General features: G+C 43.8%; 1 protein-coding gene across 1 annotated transcript in view; it reads right to left on the reverse strand.

Annotated features, from left to right (window-relative positions):
- The window catches only part of ttn.2 (titin, tandem duplicate 2), a 185,094-nt gene that overhangs the window by 27,071 nt on the left and 135,014 nt on the right, over positions 1-23,009 (reverse strand). Inside the window, exons 177-189 of the mRNA XM_070446281.1 lie at positions 22,465-22,767; positions 21,989-22,291; positions 21,588-21,893; positions 21,134-21,421; positions 20,711-21,001; positions 20,341-20,628; positions 19,504-20,091; positions 19,243-19,347; positions 18,903-19,100; positions 18,503-18,799; positions 17,813-18,400; positions 17,418-17,720; positions 63-17,174 (exon numbers count right to left, since the gene is read on the reverse strand). Of these exons, the coding sequence (XP_070302382.1) occupies positions 63-17,174; positions 17,418-17,720; positions 17,813-18,400; positions 18,503-18,799; positions 18,903-19,100; positions 19,243-19,347; positions 19,504-20,091; positions 20,341-20,628; positions 20,711-21,001; positions 21,134-21,421; positions 21,588-21,893; positions 21,989-22,291; positions 22,465-22,767 (20,970 nt within the window). The remainder of the gene's footprint in view (positions 1-62; positions 17,175-17,417; positions 17,721-17,812; positions 18,401-18,502; positions 18,800-18,902; positions 19,101-19,242; positions 19,348-19,503; positions 20,092-20,340; positions 20,629-20,710; positions 21,002-21,133; positions 21,422-21,587; positions 21,894-21,988; positions 22,292-22,464; positions 22,768-23,009) is intronic.

Below are 23,009 nucleotides of genomic sequence, written 5' to 3' on the forward strand. Positions count from 1 at the left end.
CATCATATAATAAAAAACATCTTAAACTTAAATGTTTTTTTCTATTTTCAATTCTAGTATACCTGTAATCTTTGCTCCATCTTTGGTCTCAGCTGATACACCAACTCCATATTCATTTTCACCCGTGACTCTAAAGTAGTATACTCCTCCCTCCACCAGGTCTGTTACTTTGTAGGTCAGACGATGGCAGGTATCTGTGAGTCTGGTCCATCCCTTTTTGCTTGCCTCACGAATATCAACAAGGTAGTTCTTTACAGCAGCGCCACCTTCATTATCTGGGGTATCCCATGTAACTGTTGCAGAGCTCTTTGTAACATCCTTGAACCCAACATGAGATGGTGGACCAGGAGAGTCCAGAACCCTTACATTTAATGTACATGCAACTTTTCCAGCTATGTTTTGGAGAGTCACAGTATATTTTCCAGAGTCATCTCTTGTTGCTTGTTCCACTGTGATAGATGTGAAGGTATCAGTGGTATCAATACTGGCCCTCACTCTCAGGTCAACAGCAGCCTTGGTCCACATAACATTAGGAACGGGCTTTCCCCTGAATGGCACAGTTAGGGTGAATGAACTACCGTCCTTTACAATGAGTGTCTTTCGCATCTCATTGCTGATATCAAATACTGGTTCCTCTTCTCTCTCCTTTGCCACCTGTGGATCCGTAGGGGGGCTTGGCTCACTGAGACCAATCTTGTTGATTGATTTGACAACAAATATATATTCTGCTCCAGAAGTTAATCCAACGACGGTGAATTCAGTGTTCTTTGTGTTTGAAACACCGACACACCAGTCATCATCGTATTCATCTGTTCTCCTATATTCAACACAGTATCCTGTCACAGGAGCACCACCATCAAACAACGGCTTGTTCCATGAAAGAGAAACAGTTGTCTTGGAGGAGTCAATAACTTTAGGTTTAGATGGTGGAGATGGCAGGAATTGGGGATCCTCCGCCTTTGTTAGTTCGGTAGGTATACTTGGGAGGCTCAAGCCTGCAGCGTTTTCTGCATAGACTCTGTACTCATATTCAGCTCCCTCACGGAGATTGGATGCCTTGACCCTGAGGTCATACACAGGCTTTTTGTTCACTCGTACCCAGCGCAATCCAATTTTCTCTCGTTTCTCAATAACATAGCCATAAATGCTGCTTCCTCCATCGGATTCTGGTCTTTCCCAGCAGATTGTCATTGCATCACTTGTGATACTCGTGATTTGAACATCTGTTGGTGCTGCAGGGACAGTGTATGCATTCTTGGCTCTGGTGGGCTCACTCTCCAGGGCTTCACCGTCTCCATATTTGTTCACTCCCCTTACTCTGAAGATGTATTCATTTCCTTTAAGCAGTTTGGTGACTTTGCATGTTGTAGCTTTCATATCGCCATATACTAAAGTCCAGGCGAGACGGCTGGTTTCACGTTTCTCAACAATGTAGTGCATGATTTCTGCACCACCATTTTCTTGAGGTGGTCCCCAGGTCAAAGTGCACTTCTCTGCTGTCAGACCAGTGACCACCAATGGTCCAGAGGATGGTCCAGGGCGGTCAAGGACCTTACAGTTTACAGCCAAGGACCTTGTGCCAGCAACGTTCTGTAGAGTTACAATGTACTGTCCAGTGTCTCTCCTGATAGTGTCTCTGACTATTAATGTGGTGGTGCTGTGTGTTGAAGTAATCTCCACTCTTGCCTTGGCATCAATTTCTTTACCATCCTTTGTCCATGCAATGACTGGACGTGGGCGCCCAGAAATATCTGCATCRATTCTCAAAATATCTCCAGCTTTGACAACTACTAATTGYCTAAACCTGTCTTCCAACTCAATGCGAGGTGAATCCACCTCATCCTTGACTGTGATGGCACCTGTGCYCAGTGATGGCTCACTGAGTAATCCAGCTGCATTCTTTGCAATAACAYGGAAGTCATATTGTACGTCCTCYGTAAGGCCTGTAATGTCAAAGTATGTGTCCWGRAGAYTGGCRAAATTGCAYTTCAGCCAACGSCCATCTGRAAGCTCCCTGCGTTCAACAATGTAGCCAGTCASCTTGGCTCCACCGTCATKCTCTGGCGCCTGCCAAGTAATGGAAACTGAAGTTCTTGTGATGTCAATGACCTCAAGGTTAACAGGTGGATCACAAGGATCTCTTGCAGCTACAGGYTCAGAKGCTTTGGTGCAAGGTCCAATTCCAGCAAYATTCTGAGCATAAACACGGAACTCATACAGCAAGCCTTCYTCAATSCCAATCACTTTGWATTCTGTTTCAGCAATGAKACCTCTGTTGATCTTTGTCCAGAGAATACTGCTATGGTCTTTCATTTCCAGGTGATAACCRATGAYTGGACTTCCRCCGTCACTGGCTGGTTTACCCCATGCAACCAAWATGCCAGACTTTGTAGCAYGGGCAACATGGAGGGAAGTGGGAAKGCCAGGTGTCTCRAAGGGGTACTGTGCAACAATTGGMGCGGAGTCCACRGCATGGCTCTTGCCRTAGCGRTTTTCAGCTGCAATACGGAACTGATATTCAGTGCCTTGTGTCAAGCGGGGAACTTTAATTGATGTTCTGGCAACTGTGGCTGAAACAATMTGCCATGTTGTAGTGGTRGTATCTCTCTTCTCCACRACATAGTTGTTGATTTGACATCCTCCATCRTAGAGTGGGGCRTCCCAAGACAGTGAAATATTGTCAGCACTYACTTCATCTACYTTGATTGCACYTGGTGKGCCAGGTTTATCCAARATGATAACAGCTATKGTKGCTGATTTCTTGCCAACKGYRTTGGTTAAAKTGATCTCATACTTCCCRAAGTCCTCCCTGGTTGCRTCTTTGATWRTAATTTTCGATGAATTYWTWGCTGYYAGAACATTCACCCTGGTTGTCTGCTTCAATACAGCTCCATCTTTTTTCCATGCMACCTCAGGTTCAGGTCTGCCTCTGAAYGGAACATCAATCTTYAGATCRTCTCCTGCCTTGACACTGTATGTGTTGAACATCAGATCGATGATAGGTTCGATTGTAATGTCCTTTACTACGACAGGRTCTGCCAGTGGCTTAGGTTCACTCTTGCCTTTGTCATTGACAGCAGTAATCCTAAATGMATATTCCTCTCCAGTTGTGAGTCCACCAATAGTTGCTTCCAATGCTTTRATCTCAGTGCATACAGTCCATTTCTCATCRCMCWTGGTTTKCATTTCTACTGTRTAGCTTGTGATTTTRCTACCACCATCATGATCAGGCTTTTCCCATGCGAGACTCACACTGTCGCGAGTAACATCTACAACYGTAACTTTGCCWGGAGGCAAGGGGGCTTGGGATACCTTGATTGGTTCTGTTGTTTCTGCTGGCAAACCCACACCAAGCTCATTGACAGCTTTGACGCGGAAATAGTAAATTCCRCCCTCTKTAAGKTCATCAATCTTCATGGAATTTCTTACACAGTTATTTGAAACACTTGTAAATGCCAGTCTTGTAKTATCTCTCTTTTCCACAATGTAATGKGTGACCTTAGCTCCACCRTCAATCATAGGAGGCTCCCAGGATAGTGATACAGAATCTCTCTTAATRTCCTTGACTTCAAAGTTCTCAGGGGCACTTGGTGAGTCCAACACYCTGACATTAATGAATGCYGATTTTTGACCRCTAAGGTTCTCRAGAGTCAACACATACTTGCCAGTGTCAAATCTRTTGACATTGTCGATGACAAGCATTGTGTAGGAGCTTGTGACCTCAATTTGKGYACGCTCAGTAAGAGGGCCRTCCATCTTGGACCACTTTACTTCAGGTTCAGGTYTTCCTTTGATTGTSACAAACAAACGCAGTGTTGCACTTGCYCGTACTTGGACCATTTTCCTAAGGTCTGAATCWAGTTCAATCTCAGGGGCCTCAAKTCTTTCAGATGCAACWACAGACCCTGGAACATCARCATGCTCACCAACTCCTTCAATGTTAATTGCACAGATGCGGAAATAGTATTCWGCATTTTCCCTCAGTTTTTTCACWGTRAAGTGTGTTGCTTGKACACCAGTTGRYGGTGTACAKGTTATCCATTCWTCAYCYCCTTCTTCTCTCATCTCAACAACATATCCTTTGATGGCTGCTCCACCRTCATAGATGGGYCTTGYCCATGAGAGKGAYACAGTTGTGCTTGAGTGGTCTGTCACCTTAGGGTTGTTAGGAGGACCAGGTGRATATGTGGCATCACAGGCTTTKATGTATTCTGTTGGTGCACTTGGCACTCCCACACCAGCAGCATTTTCAGCAGAYACTCTGAACTCAWAGGAATGTCCCTCGGTGAGTCCGGTRCAYCTGAACCTGATGTCATTAAGTCTTTTCTTGTTRCATTTKGTCCATCTAATKCCCTCTTTATCTCKTTTCTCCAGGACATAGCCATCAATRTCTGAGCCACCATTATCTKCTGGACGTTCCCATGTAAGGACCATTGAGTCCCTTGTAATAGCACTTGCTTCAGGTGTTGAGGGAGCGCTGGGTGYCACRAAAGGATTACGTGCAATAACTGGGTCTGATTCAAGAGGTTCACCAATGCCAAACTTATTYACTGCYGTAACTCTGAAGATGTACTCATTGCCAGGCAAGAGTTTAGTCACTTTGTAGCTGAYAGCTTGGATTCTGGGTTCRACTACAGTCCATGACARTCTGCTGGTTTCCCTCTTTTCAATKATATAATGAGAACAGCTGGCACCGCCATCATGYAATGGATGACTCCAGTGAAGATAGGCTTTCTCTGCAGTCACGCCAGTTATCTTCATTGGACCTTCRGGTGGACCAGGTCTATCAAGAACTTTCACRTTGACGGGAATAGATTTTGTTCCACCAACGTTGCTAAGACTCAGGACAAAGTGTCCACCATCTACTCTKATACATTCCTTGACTGTTAGAATAGTRCGTTGAATGGTGGTTTTRATCTCCATTCTTGGGGTAGTTTGGTCGATTTCTTTTCCATCTTTCAACCATGTGATTTCAGGGAGTGGTTTTCCCAAAATATCAGCATCAATAACAAATGTTTCACCAGCAYGGATGACAATACAGTCCTTGAAYTTGGGATCCATTGAWGCTGTTGGTGCTTCAATTTCATCTTTAGCAGTAATTGCTCCAGTGCTTTCAGAKGGAKYACTGAAAATACCAGAWGCATTCYTTGCAATTACTCTAAAYTCATACTCACACTCTTCAGTCAGACCTGAGATTGTRAATTGAGTCTCAATTACRTTTGTGAAGCTAGCCTTCATCCAACGGCCWTCAGGMAGCTTCTTCCTTTCAACAACATAGCCTGTGATCAGGCTACCACCATCATAMTGRGGCYTTKTCCAYGACAGTGTAACGTGGTTCCTGGTAATATCAATAGCCTCAGGGGTACCAGGTGGATCACATGGGTCTCTGGCAACACAAACATCAGAAATCTTGCTCGGTGGACTCATGCCAGCAATGTTCTCAGCAAAGACCTTGAATTCATACTCAATGCCCTCTTCAAGTTCATTTGTTTTGAATCGACAGTCAGGAATGAGCAGTTTGTTCAACTTMGTCCAGAGAATGCTGTTCTTCTCTTTGCGTTCGAGGTGGTAACCAAGGAYTGGACTRCCTCCATYACTGGTTGGTACTTTCCATTCAACAAYCATGTKGTCCTTWGTYACTRATGACACAAATGGAGTACCAGGTGCAARAGGTTCACTGAAAGGATAYTGCACAACAACAGCTGCTGAGTCCAATGACGGACTCTTTCCATATCTGTTTTCTGCAAACACCCTAAACTGGTATTCAGTACCGGTTTTCAGCTTGGTAACTTTGATAGTTGTTCTTGCAAYGGTTGCAGACACACASTGCCATGCTACGGTTGTTGTGTCACGCTTTTCCACAATGTAATTGTTTATTTGACAWCCTCCTGTGTACGCAGGTGRTTCCCATGCRAGGTTKACATAATTGGAACTCACTTCCTCAATCTTTATAGGCCCTGTGACTGGGCCAGGTTTATCRAGGATGATCACTCCGATTTCTGCAACTTTTTCTCCTAYACTGTTGGTAGCTGTGATTTTRTACTTGCCAGAATCCRCTCTRGTTGCCTCTTTTATAGCAAGGATTGTTGATGATGCTGTTCTTGAAACATTCAACCTRGTTGTYTCTTTAATTGCCTGTCCATCYTTTGYCCATACCACTTTTGGTGCTGGGCGTCCTCTCACTGGTATTTCYATCTTCAGATCTTCACCATGTTGGACACTAAAGGTGTTGAATGCCATTACRAAACTAGGTTCAATAGTYASATCTTTAGCTRTGACAGGSRCAGCTAATACCCTTGTGTCACTCTTTCCTTTGTCRTTAAAGGCTGAAACTCTGAACTGGTATTCTTGACCTGCGGTTAGGCCTTCTACAGTTCCCTCACATGTYTTTGTGGTTGTGGATAGGATCCATTCYTCTRATCCTGCAGGCAGCATTTCTATGYAGTATCCCATTATYCTACTTCCACCGTCATGGTCTGGTTTTTCCCATGCCATYGARGCGGTTGTCTTAGTCACYTCAGTCAAYGTGAYCTTTCCTACAGGCAGAGGGACTTCTGATGTCTTCACKGGCTCWGCWGTTTCTGCTGYCAGGCCTACACCATATTCATTCTCAGCCATAACTCTGAAGTAATAAATWACCCCCTCAWTGAGATCTCCCACATGGAAACTGTTCCTTGTACACTTGTTTGAAATGTTGGAATAAGCTTTCCTGGTGGATTCACGCTTCTCAACAAAGTAATGCTTGACCCTCGCRCCTCCGTCAATGAGTGGGGGCTCCCAAACAAGRTTGACAGAGTTTTTCTTAATATCTTTCACTGTGAAGTTTACGGGTGCTCCTGGTGTATCAAGTACTTTGACRGAAACAAATGCRGACTTGGAACCACTGCTGTTTTCCAGGGTCAGAGTGTACTTTCCAGCATCATTTCTGTCACAGATRTCTACTGACAGTTGAGTAAAATYGGCRCCTTTCTCAATTTGAACTTTGTTRGTSAAWTCACCCTCATCCTTGGACCAGCTTATTTCTGGAGTAGGACGTCCTTTGAATGGAATATTGATCCTCATGGATCCTCCAGCACGCACAACGATTCCTTTCCTTAGCTCTGAATTCAGCTCAATCTCTGGGGCGAACATTGCATCCACTGGTTTTACAGTTCCTAAAATCTCAGCAGGTTCACCAACACCCAATTTATTGATGGCACATACYTGCACCTTATATTCTTGATGCTCRRTAAGTTTGGTGATTTTGAAGGTAGTKGCATTCACTCCYGTTGGTGGAGTGCAYAGRGTCCATTCMTCCTCATCRGCTTTGCAGATCTCCACAGCATATCCCTGGATATYGACWCCACCRTCGTAAATGGGTCTRCTCCATGCGAGTGTAATGGAGTTCTTGGWAGTATCAACCACATGTGCATTAGTGGGWGKGCCAGGYTCAAAGGTTGGATCACAGGCTTTGGTGTAAGGAGTTGGTTCAGTTGGTTGGCCGACTCCTGCAGCATTCTCAGCAGATAATCTGAATTCATATTCATGATCCTCTGTCAGGCCTGTCACTCTRAAGCGAAGGTCTGTGACTCTGCGTTTGTTGCATTTTGTCCATCTGATTCCAGCTCTATCTCTCTTCTCAACAATGTAACCAGCAATGTCACTTCCACCATCAACCTCTGGGCGAGTCCAGCACACAGTCATGGAATCCCTTGCRATATTGGCTATTTCCAATTCTTGAGGTGGTCCAGGAGTAACAAATTGATTTCTCATTAWAACTGGGGCTGATTCAAGAGGTTCACCAGTACCAAATTTGTTGACAGCCATAACACGGAARATGTACTCATTTCCCWTCAGAAGCTTTGTGACTTTGAACATTGTAGCTCCACAATCRCTAGCAACCACAGTCCATGCAAGACGGCTAGTYTCTCTCTTYTGAATGACGTAGTGGGAAATRCTGCTKCCACCRTCAGCTCTTGGAGGAAGCCAGGACAGTGAACATTTCTCRCATGTGACATTRCTRACMGTGAGGGGTCCCTGAGAGGGCCCAGGTCTGTCCAGTACTCTCACATTGAACGTTACAGTTTTAKCTCCAGCAACATTAGTTAGAAGCAAMGTATATTGTCCTCCATCCACTCTGATAGCATCTTTGACAACAAGCTTTGCTTGGAAATCTGARTTCATAATCTCAGCCCTTGCTGARTTCTCCACTAATRCWTCACTCTTGAACCATTGARCTGTKGGAATTGGCTTTCCTTGTACAGCGGCCTCAAGTGTAAATGTTTCCCCAGCATTGATGATAACAACCTGRCTGTACACTGASTCAACTTCACATTTTGGWRGATCAACTTCATCCTTTGCTGTGATGGATCCKGTGCTCTKAGAGGGCTTGCTGATAGAYCCAGCGGCATTCCTWGCTATGACTCTGAAGTCATATTTGCARTCYTCAGTTAGACCMAGAACTGTGAATAYRGTTTCRATGACATTTGTGAAACTTGCCTTCATCCAYCTTCCCTCTGGGAGATYGCGTTTCTCCACCACATAGCCTGTGATCAGACTGCCACCRTCATMCTGTGGTCTTGTCCACTTCAGTTTCACRGAGTGCCTGGTTACAATGATAGCCTCTGGGGTGCCAGGAGGATCACATGGGTCACGYGCCACATATCCCTCAGAGAGTTTGCTGCAYGCRCCAATGCCAACRATATTCTCAGCAGACACTYTAAAYTCATATTCAATACCTTCCTCCAAAGGAGTAGATTTAAATCTACAGTCTTGGATGAGGGATTTATTGAYCTTTGTCCAAAGGATACTGTTCTTTTCCTTTCTCTCAATGTGATAGCCRAAAATRGCACTGCCTCCATCTGAAATKGGTTTGTGCCATTCCACAACCATGTAATCCTTAGTRTATGAAGATACRTAAGGTGTTCCTGGTGGTCCTGGCTCCTTGAAGGGATACTGGGCAAGGACAGGTTCAGAATCAATAGCATAACTTTTGCCATATCTGTTTTCAGCAMAGATCCTAAATTGGTATTCTGCACCTGTTTTTAGATTTGYCACTTTCAGGGTATTTCTYGCCACAGTGGCAGAGACTACWACCCAGTTRGTTGTGGTTGTATCTCTTTTCTGGACAAYGTAATTTGAAATTGGGCAGCCACCAGTGTATGMRGGTGGTTCCCAGGTAAGTGTGATACTTTCAGCACTGATGTCATCCATCTTGATTGGGCCTGTTGGTGGGCCAGGTTTATCYAGTGTGATTACTTCAATGGTGGCATCTTTGGAGCCAWGSATATTGGTAATATTAATACTATACAATCCMCCATCGTCTTTTGTTGCTTCTTTGATGGTTAGATGTGTATTGCGTGCACTGTCGACAACATTAACTCTTGTGGTYTGTTTCAGGGCAGCACCATCCTTTGTCCATGTAATGACTGGTTTAGGATGTCCAGCAATKGGAACTTCAATCTTCAGATCATAGCCRACCTGTACRCTGTACTGTGTYAATTTAGGTCTTATGTCAGGTTCAATGACAAGGTCCTTTRCWACTACTGGAYTGGCCAGAAGTCTAGAGTCACTCTTTCCTTTGCTATTRACMGCAATTACTCTGAATTGRTACTCCTCTCCTTGGGCTAAGCTASWRACAGTAGTTTCAAGGTATTTACATTGAGCACATARTGTCCATTTGTCACTATYYTTGGMTTGCATTTCAATCTCATAATGGCTTATTCTRCTGCCTCCATCATGATCTGGTTTCTCCCAYTTAAGAGAGACACTGTTMCGTGTCACGTCCAGAACTGTWACTTTMCCGGGAGGTTGAGGTACCTCTGAAATCTTTASGGGTTCWGGKGTCTCTGCAGGTAAGCCAATGCCCCACTCGTTTTCAGCAAGAACTCTGAAGAAATAGATACTTCCCTCCACAAGTGGTTCAATCTTCCAYGACATCTTRTGACAGGWTGTGACAGGGGAATACACTTTCCTAGTGCTTTCTCGTTTYTCAACATGATATTGCTTAATTTTAGACCCACCATCCAAAATAGGTGGCTCCCAAGTAAGGGTGACTGARTTYTTTGTTATCTCCTTRATAGCGAAATTTGCAGGCATACTAGGTGAATCAAGYACTCTGACACTGATGAAGACAGATTTAACTCCACTGGAATTCTCTGCAGTAACAGTGTACTTGCCAGTGTCAAATCTGTCAACRTTTTCAATYAGRAGTGAGGCRTAACTGCTTGTATTGTCAATCTGTGCYGTCTCCTTGAGTTCTCCATCAGCYTTTCCCCATTTCAGTTCAGGAGCYGGCCGTCCCCTAACAGGAAYRAACAACCTAAGAGCGCTTCCAGCTCTGACATTAATCATYTTCCTCATGTCAGCGTCAAGCTCAAGATCTGGTGCTTCCAATTTCTCCTCTAGAAGAACTGATCCAGGGACATCTGCATGCTCACCAACACCAACCTTGTTTATGGCACAGACTCTGAATTTATACTCRTGCTTCTCKAGTAGTTTTSTAACTGTMAATKTAGTGTKTRTGATTCCRGCAGGTGGAGTGCACATTGTCCATTCATCAGATGCTCCTTCACAGGCCTCCACTAAGTATCCTTGAATCTCACAGCCWCCATCATAGATAGGTTTKCCCCATGACAAGGACACAGATGTTCTTGTTGTGTCAGTCACTTTGGGATTATTTGGTGGACCTGATGTGAAGATAGCATCCAATGCCTTGTAGTAAATAGTTGGTTCACTTGGTTTACCAACTCCAGCAGCATTCTCAGATGAAACTYGGAACTCATARCTGCGGTTCTCAAGAAGACCTGCTACTCTGAAGCGCAGCTCACTCACTGTACGTTTATTGCATCTGGTCCAGCGCACACCTTCTTTATCACGCTTCTCAATDACAAATCCAGAAATGGCATTKCCACCATCGTTTTCAGGTCTTTCCCASGTTACCACCATTGAATCTTTTGTGATGGTAGAGACTTCCACATCYGTTGGTGGATCAGGTGTCACAAATTGATTTCTGGAAATCATTGGCTCRGATTCAAGAGGYTCRCCAATTCCGTATTTGTTSACAGGAATCACTCGGAAGACATAYTCATTTCCAGGAACAAGTTTTATGATCTTCAGATTTAGAGTCTGCACTTTAGGTTCAACCAGAGTCCAAACCAATCTGCTAGTCTCTCTCTTCTCAACRATGTAATGAGAAACATCACTACCTCCRTCTTGTGCTGGTGGTCTCCAGGCAATACARGCCTTTTCACTTGTGACTCCATAGATAGAAATTGGGCCTCCWGGTGGACCAGGTCTGTCYAACACTTTGACATTGATGTKCACTGMCTTCTCTCCACCTACATTTTTCAAAAGTAGGATATATTGGCCTCCATCAACACGGATTGCCTCCTTAACACTCAAWGATGCTTTAAAAGCRGTGTTCTTTATCTCAAGRCGTGCAGCMTCYTTTATTTCTAYGTYGTTYTTCATCCAATGGACTGAGGGYACAGGTTTGCCRAAAATATCTGCACAAAGGTTGAACGATTCACCWGCCATCAGAACAAYTGTTGAAGAGTACTTTGAGTCMATCTCTATTTTGGGAGGATCAACTTCATCCTTTGCTGTWATAGACCCAGTGCTCTCWGATGGAAGACTRWAAACACCTGCTGCATTTCTTGCAATGACACGGAACTCATAGCACTGGTYTTCAACTAARCCAGTMACAAKAAATTGKGTCTCAATGACATTGGCRAAACTKGMCTTCATCCAGCGCCCTTCAGGCAGCTCTTTCTTCTCCACAAYGTAGCCAGTGATTTTGCTACCTCCATCTAACTCTGGCTTAGTCCATYGGAGAGTGACAGCTCCTCTTGTGACAATGACAGCTTCAGGCTTGCCTGGACTGTCACAGGGRTCTCTTGCWACACGRATTTCTGACAATTTGCTWGCTTTGCCAACSCCAACAATATTTTCAGCATAAACTCTGTACTCATATTCRATACCTTCATCAAGACCACYRAGCTTGAACCTYRAGTCTGGGAKCAGYTGTTTGTTTTGTTTMACCCAGAGGAGGCTRTTTCTCTCCTTACTCTCAAGGTGATATCCCAAAATCTTGCTCCCRCCATCACTACCAGGCTTCTCCCATACRATAACCATGCTGTCCTTTGTAGATGATTGTAYAAYTGGGGTCCCTGGWGCRCTTGGGAGATYRAATGGATATTGAGCAACAATATTTTCTGATATAAGTACTGGACTCTTTCCATATCTGTTYTCAGCAGCRATCCTGAACTGATATTCACASCCAGTCTTCAACCGAGCTGCTTTAATGGTGGTTCTTGCAACTGTTGCAGACACAATCTGCCARTTTGTGGWGGWMGTTTCCCTCTTTTCTACTAYRTAGTTGTTAATGGCACAACCACCCACATATGTAGGTGGGTTCCAGGACAGTACCACACTGTCAGAAGTGACTTCATCAASAGTGATTGGGCCAGTYGGAGGRCCAGGCTTATCAAGAACAACAACYSCAATGTCCACTGTTGMTTCACCAGCTGTGTTTACAAGTTTGATGGTGTACTTKCCCACATCYTCCCTRCTGGCTTCCTTGACCACAAGATRCAAATGTGTATCAGTGGCATCAGCATTGACTCTGGTTGTTTCTTTKAGTGCGACACCATCCTTGAGCCAGGTCRCAACTGCTTTGGGRCGAGCAGCATATSGCAAATCYATCTTGAGATCRTCTCCTGCCAATACRCTGAATGTGGTRAACAGCAGCTTGAATACTGGMGCAATRACAAGATCTTTGGCTACCACAGRTACACTAAGTAGACGAGGATCACTGGTTCCTTTTTCRTTATGTGCTGACACACGGAACATATATTCTTCACCYTGTGTCAGTCCAAGAACAACAGCCTGTGTGATTTTTGCAACKGCACACTGGGTCCAAGTTTCACTGTCTTTGCCMTGCATYTCAACAATATATCCTGAGATTCTGCTWCCTCCATCRTGATCTGGTTTTTCCCAAGACAGAGARACACTGGTGCCTGTAACATCAACAAGRGTTACTTTGCCTGGTGGAAGTGGYTTCTCKGATACTCTGACTGCCTCAGGAGTCTCTATTGGAAGKCCAATGCCAAATTCATTCTCAGCCAGAATTCTGAAGAAATATGTGTTTCCTTCCTCCAGGCCACCAATYTTCCAGCTRGATTTAACGCATTGAGCACAAACTGTGGAGTAAGCTTTTCKTGTTGATTCACGTTTCTCCACAACGTAGTTTCTAATTCTGGAGCCACCRTCAATAAGGGGTGCRTCCCACATGAGTGATACTGAGTCTCTGGTGACCTCCCTGATTATGAGGCTTTGTGGTGCTCCAGGTGTGTCCAGCACTCTGACATTCACATATGCWGTTTTGCTTCCTGAGGCRTTTTCCACTGTCAACATGTACTTTCCACTRTCAAATCTGTCAACATWTTCMACCATAAGAGCAGTAAATGATGATGTGGTGTCAATAGTTGCTCTCGTAACAGGCTCTCCATTTTCTCTGGACCACTTGRCMTCAGGAGYTGGTCTTCCTTTAATAGGTACAAAGAGTCTCAATGTGCCGCAAGCTCTAAYGCAGACAACCTTACGAAGCTCTGCACCAAGGTCAATTTCAGGAGGAAGCAGCCTRTCCTCTGCAAWTGGTGTRCCAGGCACTTGTGCTGGCTCTCCAACCCCTTCACAGTTAAYTGCRCAAATGTTGATTTTATAATCTTGGTTTTCTACCAGGTTAGTGATGGTAAATGAYGTMCCAACTAATCCCTTCTTAGGGGTYYGAATTGTCCATTCATCTTCCTCAGGTAGACAGGTCTCYACAAYGTAKCCAATGATATCAGAACCACCATCRTATACAGGTTTGTTCCAKGCAACTGTAATGGATGACTTGGTTGTGTCCAAGACTCTTTGATTTCCAGGTGGTCCAGGTTGGAAGATTGTGTCTACTGCCTTGTAGAATTCACTKGAAGGACTTGGTGTACCTAAACCAGCATTGTTTTCTGCWATGATTCTGAATTCRTATTCATGCCCTGGTGTGAGCCCCGATACTTTGWACCTCAGGTCAGTWACAGTCCTCTTGTTGCATTTAACCCAGCGAAGACCGGTTTTGTCTCTCCTTTCAACAACATAGTTGAARATGYYGCTTCCACCRTCGTGATCAGGGCGTTCCCAGCAAACAACCATGGTGTTCTTTGTGATGGTCGTCACCTCAGGTGTTGATGGAGCATCAGCTGGCACATATGGATTTGTAGAAACCATTGGGTCGGATTCAAGGGGCTCTCCAGTTCCATACATGTTGACAGCCATAACTCTGAAGATATATTCATTACCCTTCAACAACTTGGTAACCTTAAACCGGTTCACTTGTAAGTCTGACGCTACATTTGTCCAAGCAAGTCTACTTGTTTCACGTTTCTCAATGATGTAGTGCAGAATCTTTGCACCTCCATCATGTGATGGTGGCAGCCATGATAGGATACATTTCTCAGCAGTGACATCTGTTACAGCAAGTGGACCATCTGGAGGTCCAGGTCTATCAAGAACCTTAACATTGAAGGTATGCTTTGCAAAACCACCAGGATTGCTGGCAGTTAAAGTGAATGTGCCGCCGCACCTTCTTAGAGAATCTTTGTTGACTAATGTTGTAGAAAAGTCATAGAGTTTGATTTCCAACTTTGCCGTATCTTCAAGTTCCTTCCCGTCTTTGGTCCATAGCAGTGTTGGGATTGGTCTGCCTGTTACGCTGGCAGCAAGTTTGAAGACATCTCCTGCTTTCACAACCACAGTACTATTATAGATTGTATCAACTTCAAGTTTGGGCACTTCAATGTCATCTCTGCAAGTGATTTCCTCTGATGGTAGAGATGGCTTACTGAGAGCACCAGCTGAGTTTCTTGCCAAAACATGGAACTCATAAGTAGCATCCTCTGTGAGCCCGCTAATAGTGAATGTTGTCTCAAGGACGTTGCTATAGTTGGCCTTGAGCCAGCGTCCGTCTGGGAGTTCTCTCTTTTCTACTTGGTACCCAGTTATTGAGAATCCTCCATCACCTTCAGGTCTTGTCCACTGAAGAGTCACCTCRTGTCTGGTTACATTCAATGCTATTGGTTGGCCAGGTGGGTCCACTGGATCCAGAGCAAAGGTAGTCTCAGAATGCTTGCTTGCCCTGCTCAAACCAGCCATGTTTTCAGCAATAACGCGGTACTCATAGGCGATTCCATCCACCAAGCCTGTTGATTTGAACATGTTCCCTRCTACAAGTGCTTTGCTGATCTTCTGCCAYAGGATACTGTTCTTCTCTTTCCTTTCAATGTGATATCCCAAAATKGGGCTTCCACCATCGGAMGCTGGTTCATCCCAGCTAATAGTCATRGAATCCTTGTTGAAGTGGACRATTTCAGGAAKGCCTGGTTGWCCTGGCACATCRAATGGATAAGCAGCAACCACTTGTTCTGAGACTATACAGGGTCCAATGCCRTACCTGTTCTGGGCTTTAACACGGAACTGATAYRTGATTCCTGTTGTGAGACGRGCAGCYTTGAATGTYGTACGGATAACYGTTGCYGCTAATTCAACCCATGATGTGCCTGTGGTTTCTCTAGCYTCAACAATGTAATTGTTAATGGGTACRCCRCCATCATTCTCYGGACCTTCCCATGAYAWGAGAATGTAGTCACAWGAAACTTCTTCAAGCTTAATTGGTCCAGTAGGAGGTCCTGGAATATCGTGGACTTCAACAGTAATTGTCTCTGTCGTTGTTCCAAGTATATTCTTGCCRGTCATCGAAWATKKACCACCATCRSTCCTTTTGATCTCATTGATGTGGAGAGTAGTKGARGTTGCAGTRGTATCMGTRTTGATTCTCTGYGTCTGTTTAAGTGTGTCCTCACCTCTCTTCCATGAAACTGCTGGTCTGGGGCGACCCAGAACCGGAATTTCAACCTTCACATTATCACCAGCCTTAGCAATGACCAAAGACTGGTAGACTGCACGTAGGTCAAATGCAGGCGCTGTTGTTTGCTCTCTAATGGTAGCAGGTCTGCTTTCACGTGGATCACTTCTGCCAGAGCTGTTCACTGCCATGATGCGGAACACATACTCCATATTTTCAATGAGATCTGTGGCTGTGTAGTCAAGAGCTTTTACAGTTSTYACATGGGTCCATGTCTCTGTGTCCTTCTTCTGTGCTTCAATAACGTATCCAGTAATCCTACTGCCACCATCATGTTTTGGCTTCGTCCATGCAAGGCTTGCGGTGTCCGCTGACACGTCAGTGACGTACAGATTTTCAGGGGCAGTGGGTGCTTGGGATGCTCTGATTGTCTCAGGTGTCTCCGCTGGCTCGCCGACACCCAGTTCATTTTCAGCGGATACCCGGAAGTAATATTCAGAGCCTTCATCCAAGTTGTCATACTTGAAGGAACATTTCTGCCAGGTTGTACTGATTACTGTGTAAGCTTTTCTTGTGGCTTCTCGCTTCTCAATGACATAGTTAATGATCTTTGATCCACCATCAATGATGGGGATTTCCCACTGCATGGTGATGCTTGTTTTGGTGATTTCACGTGGTATCAAGTTCACAGGTGGTCCTGGTGAATCCAGTACTCTGACATTAACGAATCCGTCTCTCTTACCAGCAACGTTTTCTAATGACAGCATGTATTTTCCGGCATCATATCTTGTGCAGTCAGGGATAACCAGGAGAGTATACGACTCTGTAGTATCAATGTGTTCACGGCCACCTTTGCCAAGAATGGCATCATCTTTCAACCAGGTTACTTCAGGAACTGGACGTCCTTTAATTGGTACGAAGATACGAATGGATCCACGGACCCTGACAACAAGGGTTYTTCTATACTCAGCATCAAGCTCATAGTCGGGAAGTGTCTCACGGTCCCCAAGTTCAACAATTTCTTCAACCTCTGCTGGTTCACCAACTCCCTCTGTATTCATGGCTCTGACTCTGAAATAGTAGTTCCCACCTGCCTTCAGGTCTGACACAACATATTCTGTAATTCTCAGTCTTGAGACGTCTGTGACCCAATCGTCATGTCCTTCCTTTTTGTGCTCAACAATGTATCCCGCTACATCCAGGCCGCCATCATAGTGGGGTTTACCCCAGTTGAATGTGGCTGTTGTCTTGGTGGTGTCAGTAATTCTTGGGTTAGAAGGAGGTCCTGGTGGATCTAAAAAGAAGACATATATCAAGACATATCACCTGGTATTATTATATAGATCTATTGGGTTTCACTTCATAATAACGTTCATCACTAAGCCATTATAAATTATATACAATTCACATTTATTTATTTAAATTTTATTTAACCTTCATTATTTACCAGGTAGGTCAATTAAGAACACATTCTAATTTACAATGACGGCCTGGAATAAATAATTTGTTTTGAAAATGACCCTTTGTGTTTACTTACATACAATATCCTTTGTCATCACATGGGCAGATGGCTCACTTGGTTCCCCAAAGCCAGCTTTGTTCTCTGCAGTTACTCTGAATTCATATTGAACACCTTCCGTCAGTCCTTGTACTTTGTAACGTAGGTCAGAGACCGTTTTCTTCGATGCTCTCACCCATCTCATTCCTCTTCTCTCTTTCCTCTCAACCTGATAGCCTCTAATATCACTTCCACCATCTTTAACTGGTCTCTTCCAGAAAATGGTAACAGCGTTTCTGCTGACATTGTCAATCTCTGGGACTCCGGGTGGGCCTGGTGGGCCTGGAGAAAAGGAGGAGCAAAATACATTAACAATGATGTGGAAATAATTACAGTACCGTCAATAGAATATTCTGAATATTCATGCAGCTTACCAAAGCTGTCAACCATTTTGACTGGGCCGGATTGTGTCCCATCACCAGTGCCATACTGGTTCACTGCAGACACACGGAAGATGTACTCATTGCCCTTGATAAGCTTGTTTGCAACAAATCTGCAATCAAAGATATTTTCAGCAAGTTTGGTCCAGAGAAGACGGCTTGTTTCTCTCTTYTCCAGTGTGTAGGATTTGATTGCGCAGCCACCATCCTCTTCTGGTGGCAACCATGTCAATGTGCACTTCTCAGCTGACACACTGCTRGCTTCAATGGGGCCTGGAGGTCCAGGGACATCAAGAACCTTGACCTTAACATGTTCTTCTCTGATACCGAAAGGATTGCTGGCTGTAATTGTGTACTCTCCAGTGTTCTTCCTGCTGGCATATTTAATAGACAACGTTGAAGTAGTTGGAGTGCTTGTGATYTGGACAATATCTGAGGTCTTGAATTCTCTTCCTGCCTTGGACCACACAGCTGTAGGTGGAGGTTTGCCAAGGATCTTGGAAGCAGATACTACAATGGTGTCTCCAGCTCTGACAGAGACACCTTCCTTCATGTCTGGATCGATAGAGATGCTTGGTGGTTCTGTGAACAAATGAGGAAGATAAATTAGGCTACTTTCCATGTCCTAGTTTAGTATGTATTTTATTGGCTTTGTCTTGAAGTAGTAAAAAACAAATAACATACCATACTCATCTTTGCAGATAAGGGTATCMGTTTGCTCTGAAGGAACACTGATTGCGCCAGCTGCATTCTTTGCTCTGATTCTGAATTCCATGCTGCTGCCTTCTGTCAGGTCTTGCACAGTAAACGCAAGGCCTTGGATATTGATATGATTTGCTTTCATCCAGGTCTTTCCTGGCAGTTCCAGTTTCTCAACCAGGTAGCCAGTCAGTTTGTGTCCACCATCGTACTTGGGTGCAGTCCACATAAGTGTTACAGTGCTTCTGGTTACATTGATGACATCAGGCTTACCAGGAGGATCTGTGGAGAAACAAAAAAGCCAGTAAGTTATCAAGATTAGAGTACATGTTGACAGAATTCTTATGATATCAATAGGACAGAAAGAGAATGAAACAAAACCTACCAATTGGATCAAGGGCGATGACTGGTTCTGTTGCCCTGCTTGGCCTTCCTAAACCGGCCGCATTCATTGCCATAACTCTAAATTCATACTCCAGGCCTTCAATCAGTCCAGTCACTCTGCAGTCCTTCACTCTAATAGGGGTCTTAGTGGCTCTCTTCCACATCAAGCTGTTCCTCTCTTTGTATTCAACATGATAGCCTGCAGAGATAATAATATTAACAATACATTATTATTTACCATTCAGCAAATGCTTTCCGCAGTAATCTCAGGAATAGTTCATTTTCCATGTCCATTTCCCTTATAGTCTATGGATGACTAAAAATAGTGTTTTCCTAATTACCAGTGATTGGTGAGCCTCCATTTTCTTTAGGATCAGTCCAATTCAAAATGGCAGACTCATGGCGAATGCTCACRATCTCTGGTGGTGCAGGTGCGTCAGGCACATCTGGTGAAACAAGAATGTTTTGAGTTTTGTGGAATTATTGCCATATAGTACATCTGTCAATCAATCATCAAACTATTGGCAGAATACAGATTTCTGTCCTAAAAACTATTTATTTCAAACATTTTATTTTATATTTTCAATATGACAAGAACTCACTGAATGGATGCTGGGCCACCACTGGGTCAGATTTGAGGCATTCTCCAACTCCATATTTGTTTTCTGCAAACACTCTGAAGATGTATTCAGTACCATCATGGAGCCTGGTAACTCTCATGGTATTCTTCTGGATAGCGGAGGCCACAGTAGCCCACTTGTTGGCTGTTGATTGCCGCTTCTCCAGAATGTAGTTGGATATTTCAGTGCCACCATCATCCTTTGGTGGACTCCAATCCAGAGTGATTCCATCGGCAGTAATTTCATCAAACTTGAATGGTCCTGTTGGGATTCCTGGTTTTCCAACCACCCTAATCTGCATCTTTGCTTCTTTGACTCCTGCTGCGTTTCTTAGCAGGATTGTGTAATTTTCYGCATCACCTCTCTGGCAATCACGGATGAGCAAAGTTGTCAAAGTTGGCGTAGATTCAACGGACATTCTTCCACTGTCTCCCAGAGAAACATGTCCCTTCTTCCAGATGGCTGAAGGAGCTGGTTTGCCAACAATAGGGACTTTGATACGGACTGTGCTTCCCTCCTTGGCAACATAGCACAGATCTGGGATGCCACTCAGGTCACAGTCAGGTGCAACTACAAGGTAGGAACACAATATTTATGAATCTATGAAACAGATAATATTATTCATACAAGTGCAGACAAATTCAGTAAATGTAACGCTAAAATAGAACACATTTATCCTAGGACAATTAGAAACATTTGAAGAAAACTTTAAGATTGCCAATAGATGTACGTATCTAAAATGGCCATGCATTTAGTCTCCGGAGTATATTCTGAGTGGTTTGATAGCCTAGCTAATTAACACTGGACTATTGTACTTACCAATTTGATCTTTAGCGATCACAGTGAGCTCAGAAGGTGGACCCTCTCCAGACTCATTGATTGCTTTCACTCTGTAAGAGTACTCCTTTCCTTCTTCAAGTTCAACCATCATGTGCGACATGACCTTTCCTTTCACTAGCTCCTTATACTTCTCTTCACCTTCCTGAAGCTCCAGAAGATAGGCACTGATGTGACTTCCACCATCACTGATTGGTTTCTTCCAGCCAATATGAATGGAATCTTTAGTGATCGACAGTGCCTTGAAATCCATAACTGCTCCAGGTAGTTCTGAAATCAGGTAACAAGGTTATAAACTACATTTAACATCTAATAGTATAAAAAACACATGATCACAGCCAACAAAACATACCTGAAGCTCTTACAACTCCGGCAGTCTCACAACCTTCTCCGATACCATAGTTATTTTCAGCCAAGACTCTGAAACAGTAGGCCTGTCCAGCTTCCAAGTTAGGAATCCTGAAAGTAGTTTTGGGGCATTCGGTTATAACACAGGACCATGCCTTTCTCTCTGCAAGACGCTTCTCAACAATGTAGCTCTTCACTGGGCTTCCTCCATCAATCAGAGGAGGATCCCAGCCGATGGATGCATGGTTCAGAGATGTTTCCTTCACAATYAGATTCAGTGGTGGACCAGGAGTATCTATAGAAAAAATGTATGATTTGTTATGTTACTTCATGACATAATGGTTTGTATAACTGTAGTAGATAAAACCACATTAGGTAAAATTTTGTAATTTTTTAAAATTCTCTTAAGACAAGAATCATAGCCTACCTAGGACCTTSACGACGATAGTGTAAGACTTCTTTCCACTGTCGTTTTCAATCGACAAAATGTATTTGCCAGCATCATATCTGTTGATATCCTCAATGTACATAAGGGTATCCCATTCGGTCGTTTTGATCATGATTCCTGCTCGTTCTTTGAGGTTGGCATTGACCTTGGTCCACACCACCTTGGGTGGGGGACGTCCTATCAGTGGCACATAGAGTCTCATTGTGACTCCAGCTCTCAGGACCAGTRCCTTGCGAAGGTCWGCATCCAGCTCAGCATCAGCGGCAACTGCAAATCAAAATAGAAAGTTATAGAGTCAGACAAGATAGAGGTATGGATGTATTTTACTTGAATAGATAGTACTGTATTACATGTTTATTTCCAAATTGGTGGATTACTAAGATTAGTAATTGTTCTGCACAGACTTGAGTGTATTCTGATAATGTTGACATACTCAGGATGTCTTTGGCCTCGTGTTTCCCAGGAACTTCACTTGGCTCGCTGTATCCGATCTTGTTCACAGCAAAGACACGGAACACATATTCTGTTTTATCAATGAGACCAGTAACCAGGAACTTGGTTTCTTGCAGATTTTTGGGCACATTGCACTTCGTCCAGTCTGCTGCATCAGCTCTCTTGCACTCGACAAGGTAGCCAAAGATTTCACAACCACCATCGTAAGCAGGCTTGGTCCAAGACAAGCTAATGGTGCTGTGTGTTGAGTCGACGACTTTAGGGAAAGCAGGTGGTGCAGGTGGATCTGAAGATGGAAGAACATAAGATAATGTCAGCGAGAAGTGTTGGGACATGTAATCCTTAATGATTTAAGTGAGCAAATGTTGTAGTATAACTTACACACAGGATCCACGGCAAGGGCAGCATTGGATGCATCACTTGGTTTGCCAAATCCAGCTTTGTTCATGGCAATCACTCTGAACTCATACTCAGATCCCTCTGAGAGCTGGACAGCTTTGATGCTCCTGTCAATCACTGGTTTACGGTTGACTTTAGCCCAGTTGAGCTCTGATGCTTCACGTTTCTCAACCATGTAACCCAGAATAGTAGCTTTACCATCATCAGCTGGCGCCTTCCAGCTGACAGTCATAGAATTGGCTGTAATGTTGGTAATAACTGGTGGCTCGCTAGGACCAGGAACATCTGCAAATGAGAAAGAGATCAAGAGAGAAAGAAGGAGAAATCACTTAAATATTGTACAAGCAGAAGTTCCACAGTGTTTCCAACTCAAGCGAAGTGAACATGTGTAAGCGATTTATATTCAAGCTAAAATATGACATATATATAAAAAATTATGTACAAGCTTGAAATATTACCATATGGATTCTTGACCATGACAGGGTCGGTGAGGATGGGGTCCCCAATACCATACTGGTTCTCAGCACTGACCCTGAACTGGTATTCATGGTCCTGCATCAGTTTMTCTACTGTGCAATCAGTCAGTTGACCATGGATATTGGAGGTGACCAGAGCCCAGTTCGCTCTGCTGGTTTCACGTTTGTCAATGATGTAGTTGATGATTTCAGAGCCTCCATCTGCAACAGGTGGCTCCCACCTCATTTTAATACGGTCCGCAAACACCTTGGTGACTTTCACTCCGGCTGGTGGGCCTGGTTTGTCTAAAGAGAACACATAGATTATATTACACATCAACAGTTGATTCTGAGTATATTCATATTTTATTCTGTATTCTCTTGCAGACCATCACAAACACATTCATATATATTACACTAACATATCTCAAGCCGTTATAAAGAGTTTGAGTATATACAAATACAAAAATAAAATGTATTAGCATGAAGCTACAACATCAGTTTGGAATTTGTGCACAATAATAAAGACACATTTAGTTTAACTGTTA

The sequence above is a fragment of the Salvelinus sp. IW2-2015 genome, linkage group LG2 (assembly GCF_002910315.2).
Source record: "Salvelinus sp. IW2-2015 linkage group LG2, ASM291031v2, whole genome shotgun sequence".
NCBI lineage: Eukaryota > Metazoa > Chordata > Actinopteri > Salmoniformes > Salmonidae > Salvelinus > Salvelinus sp. IW2-2015.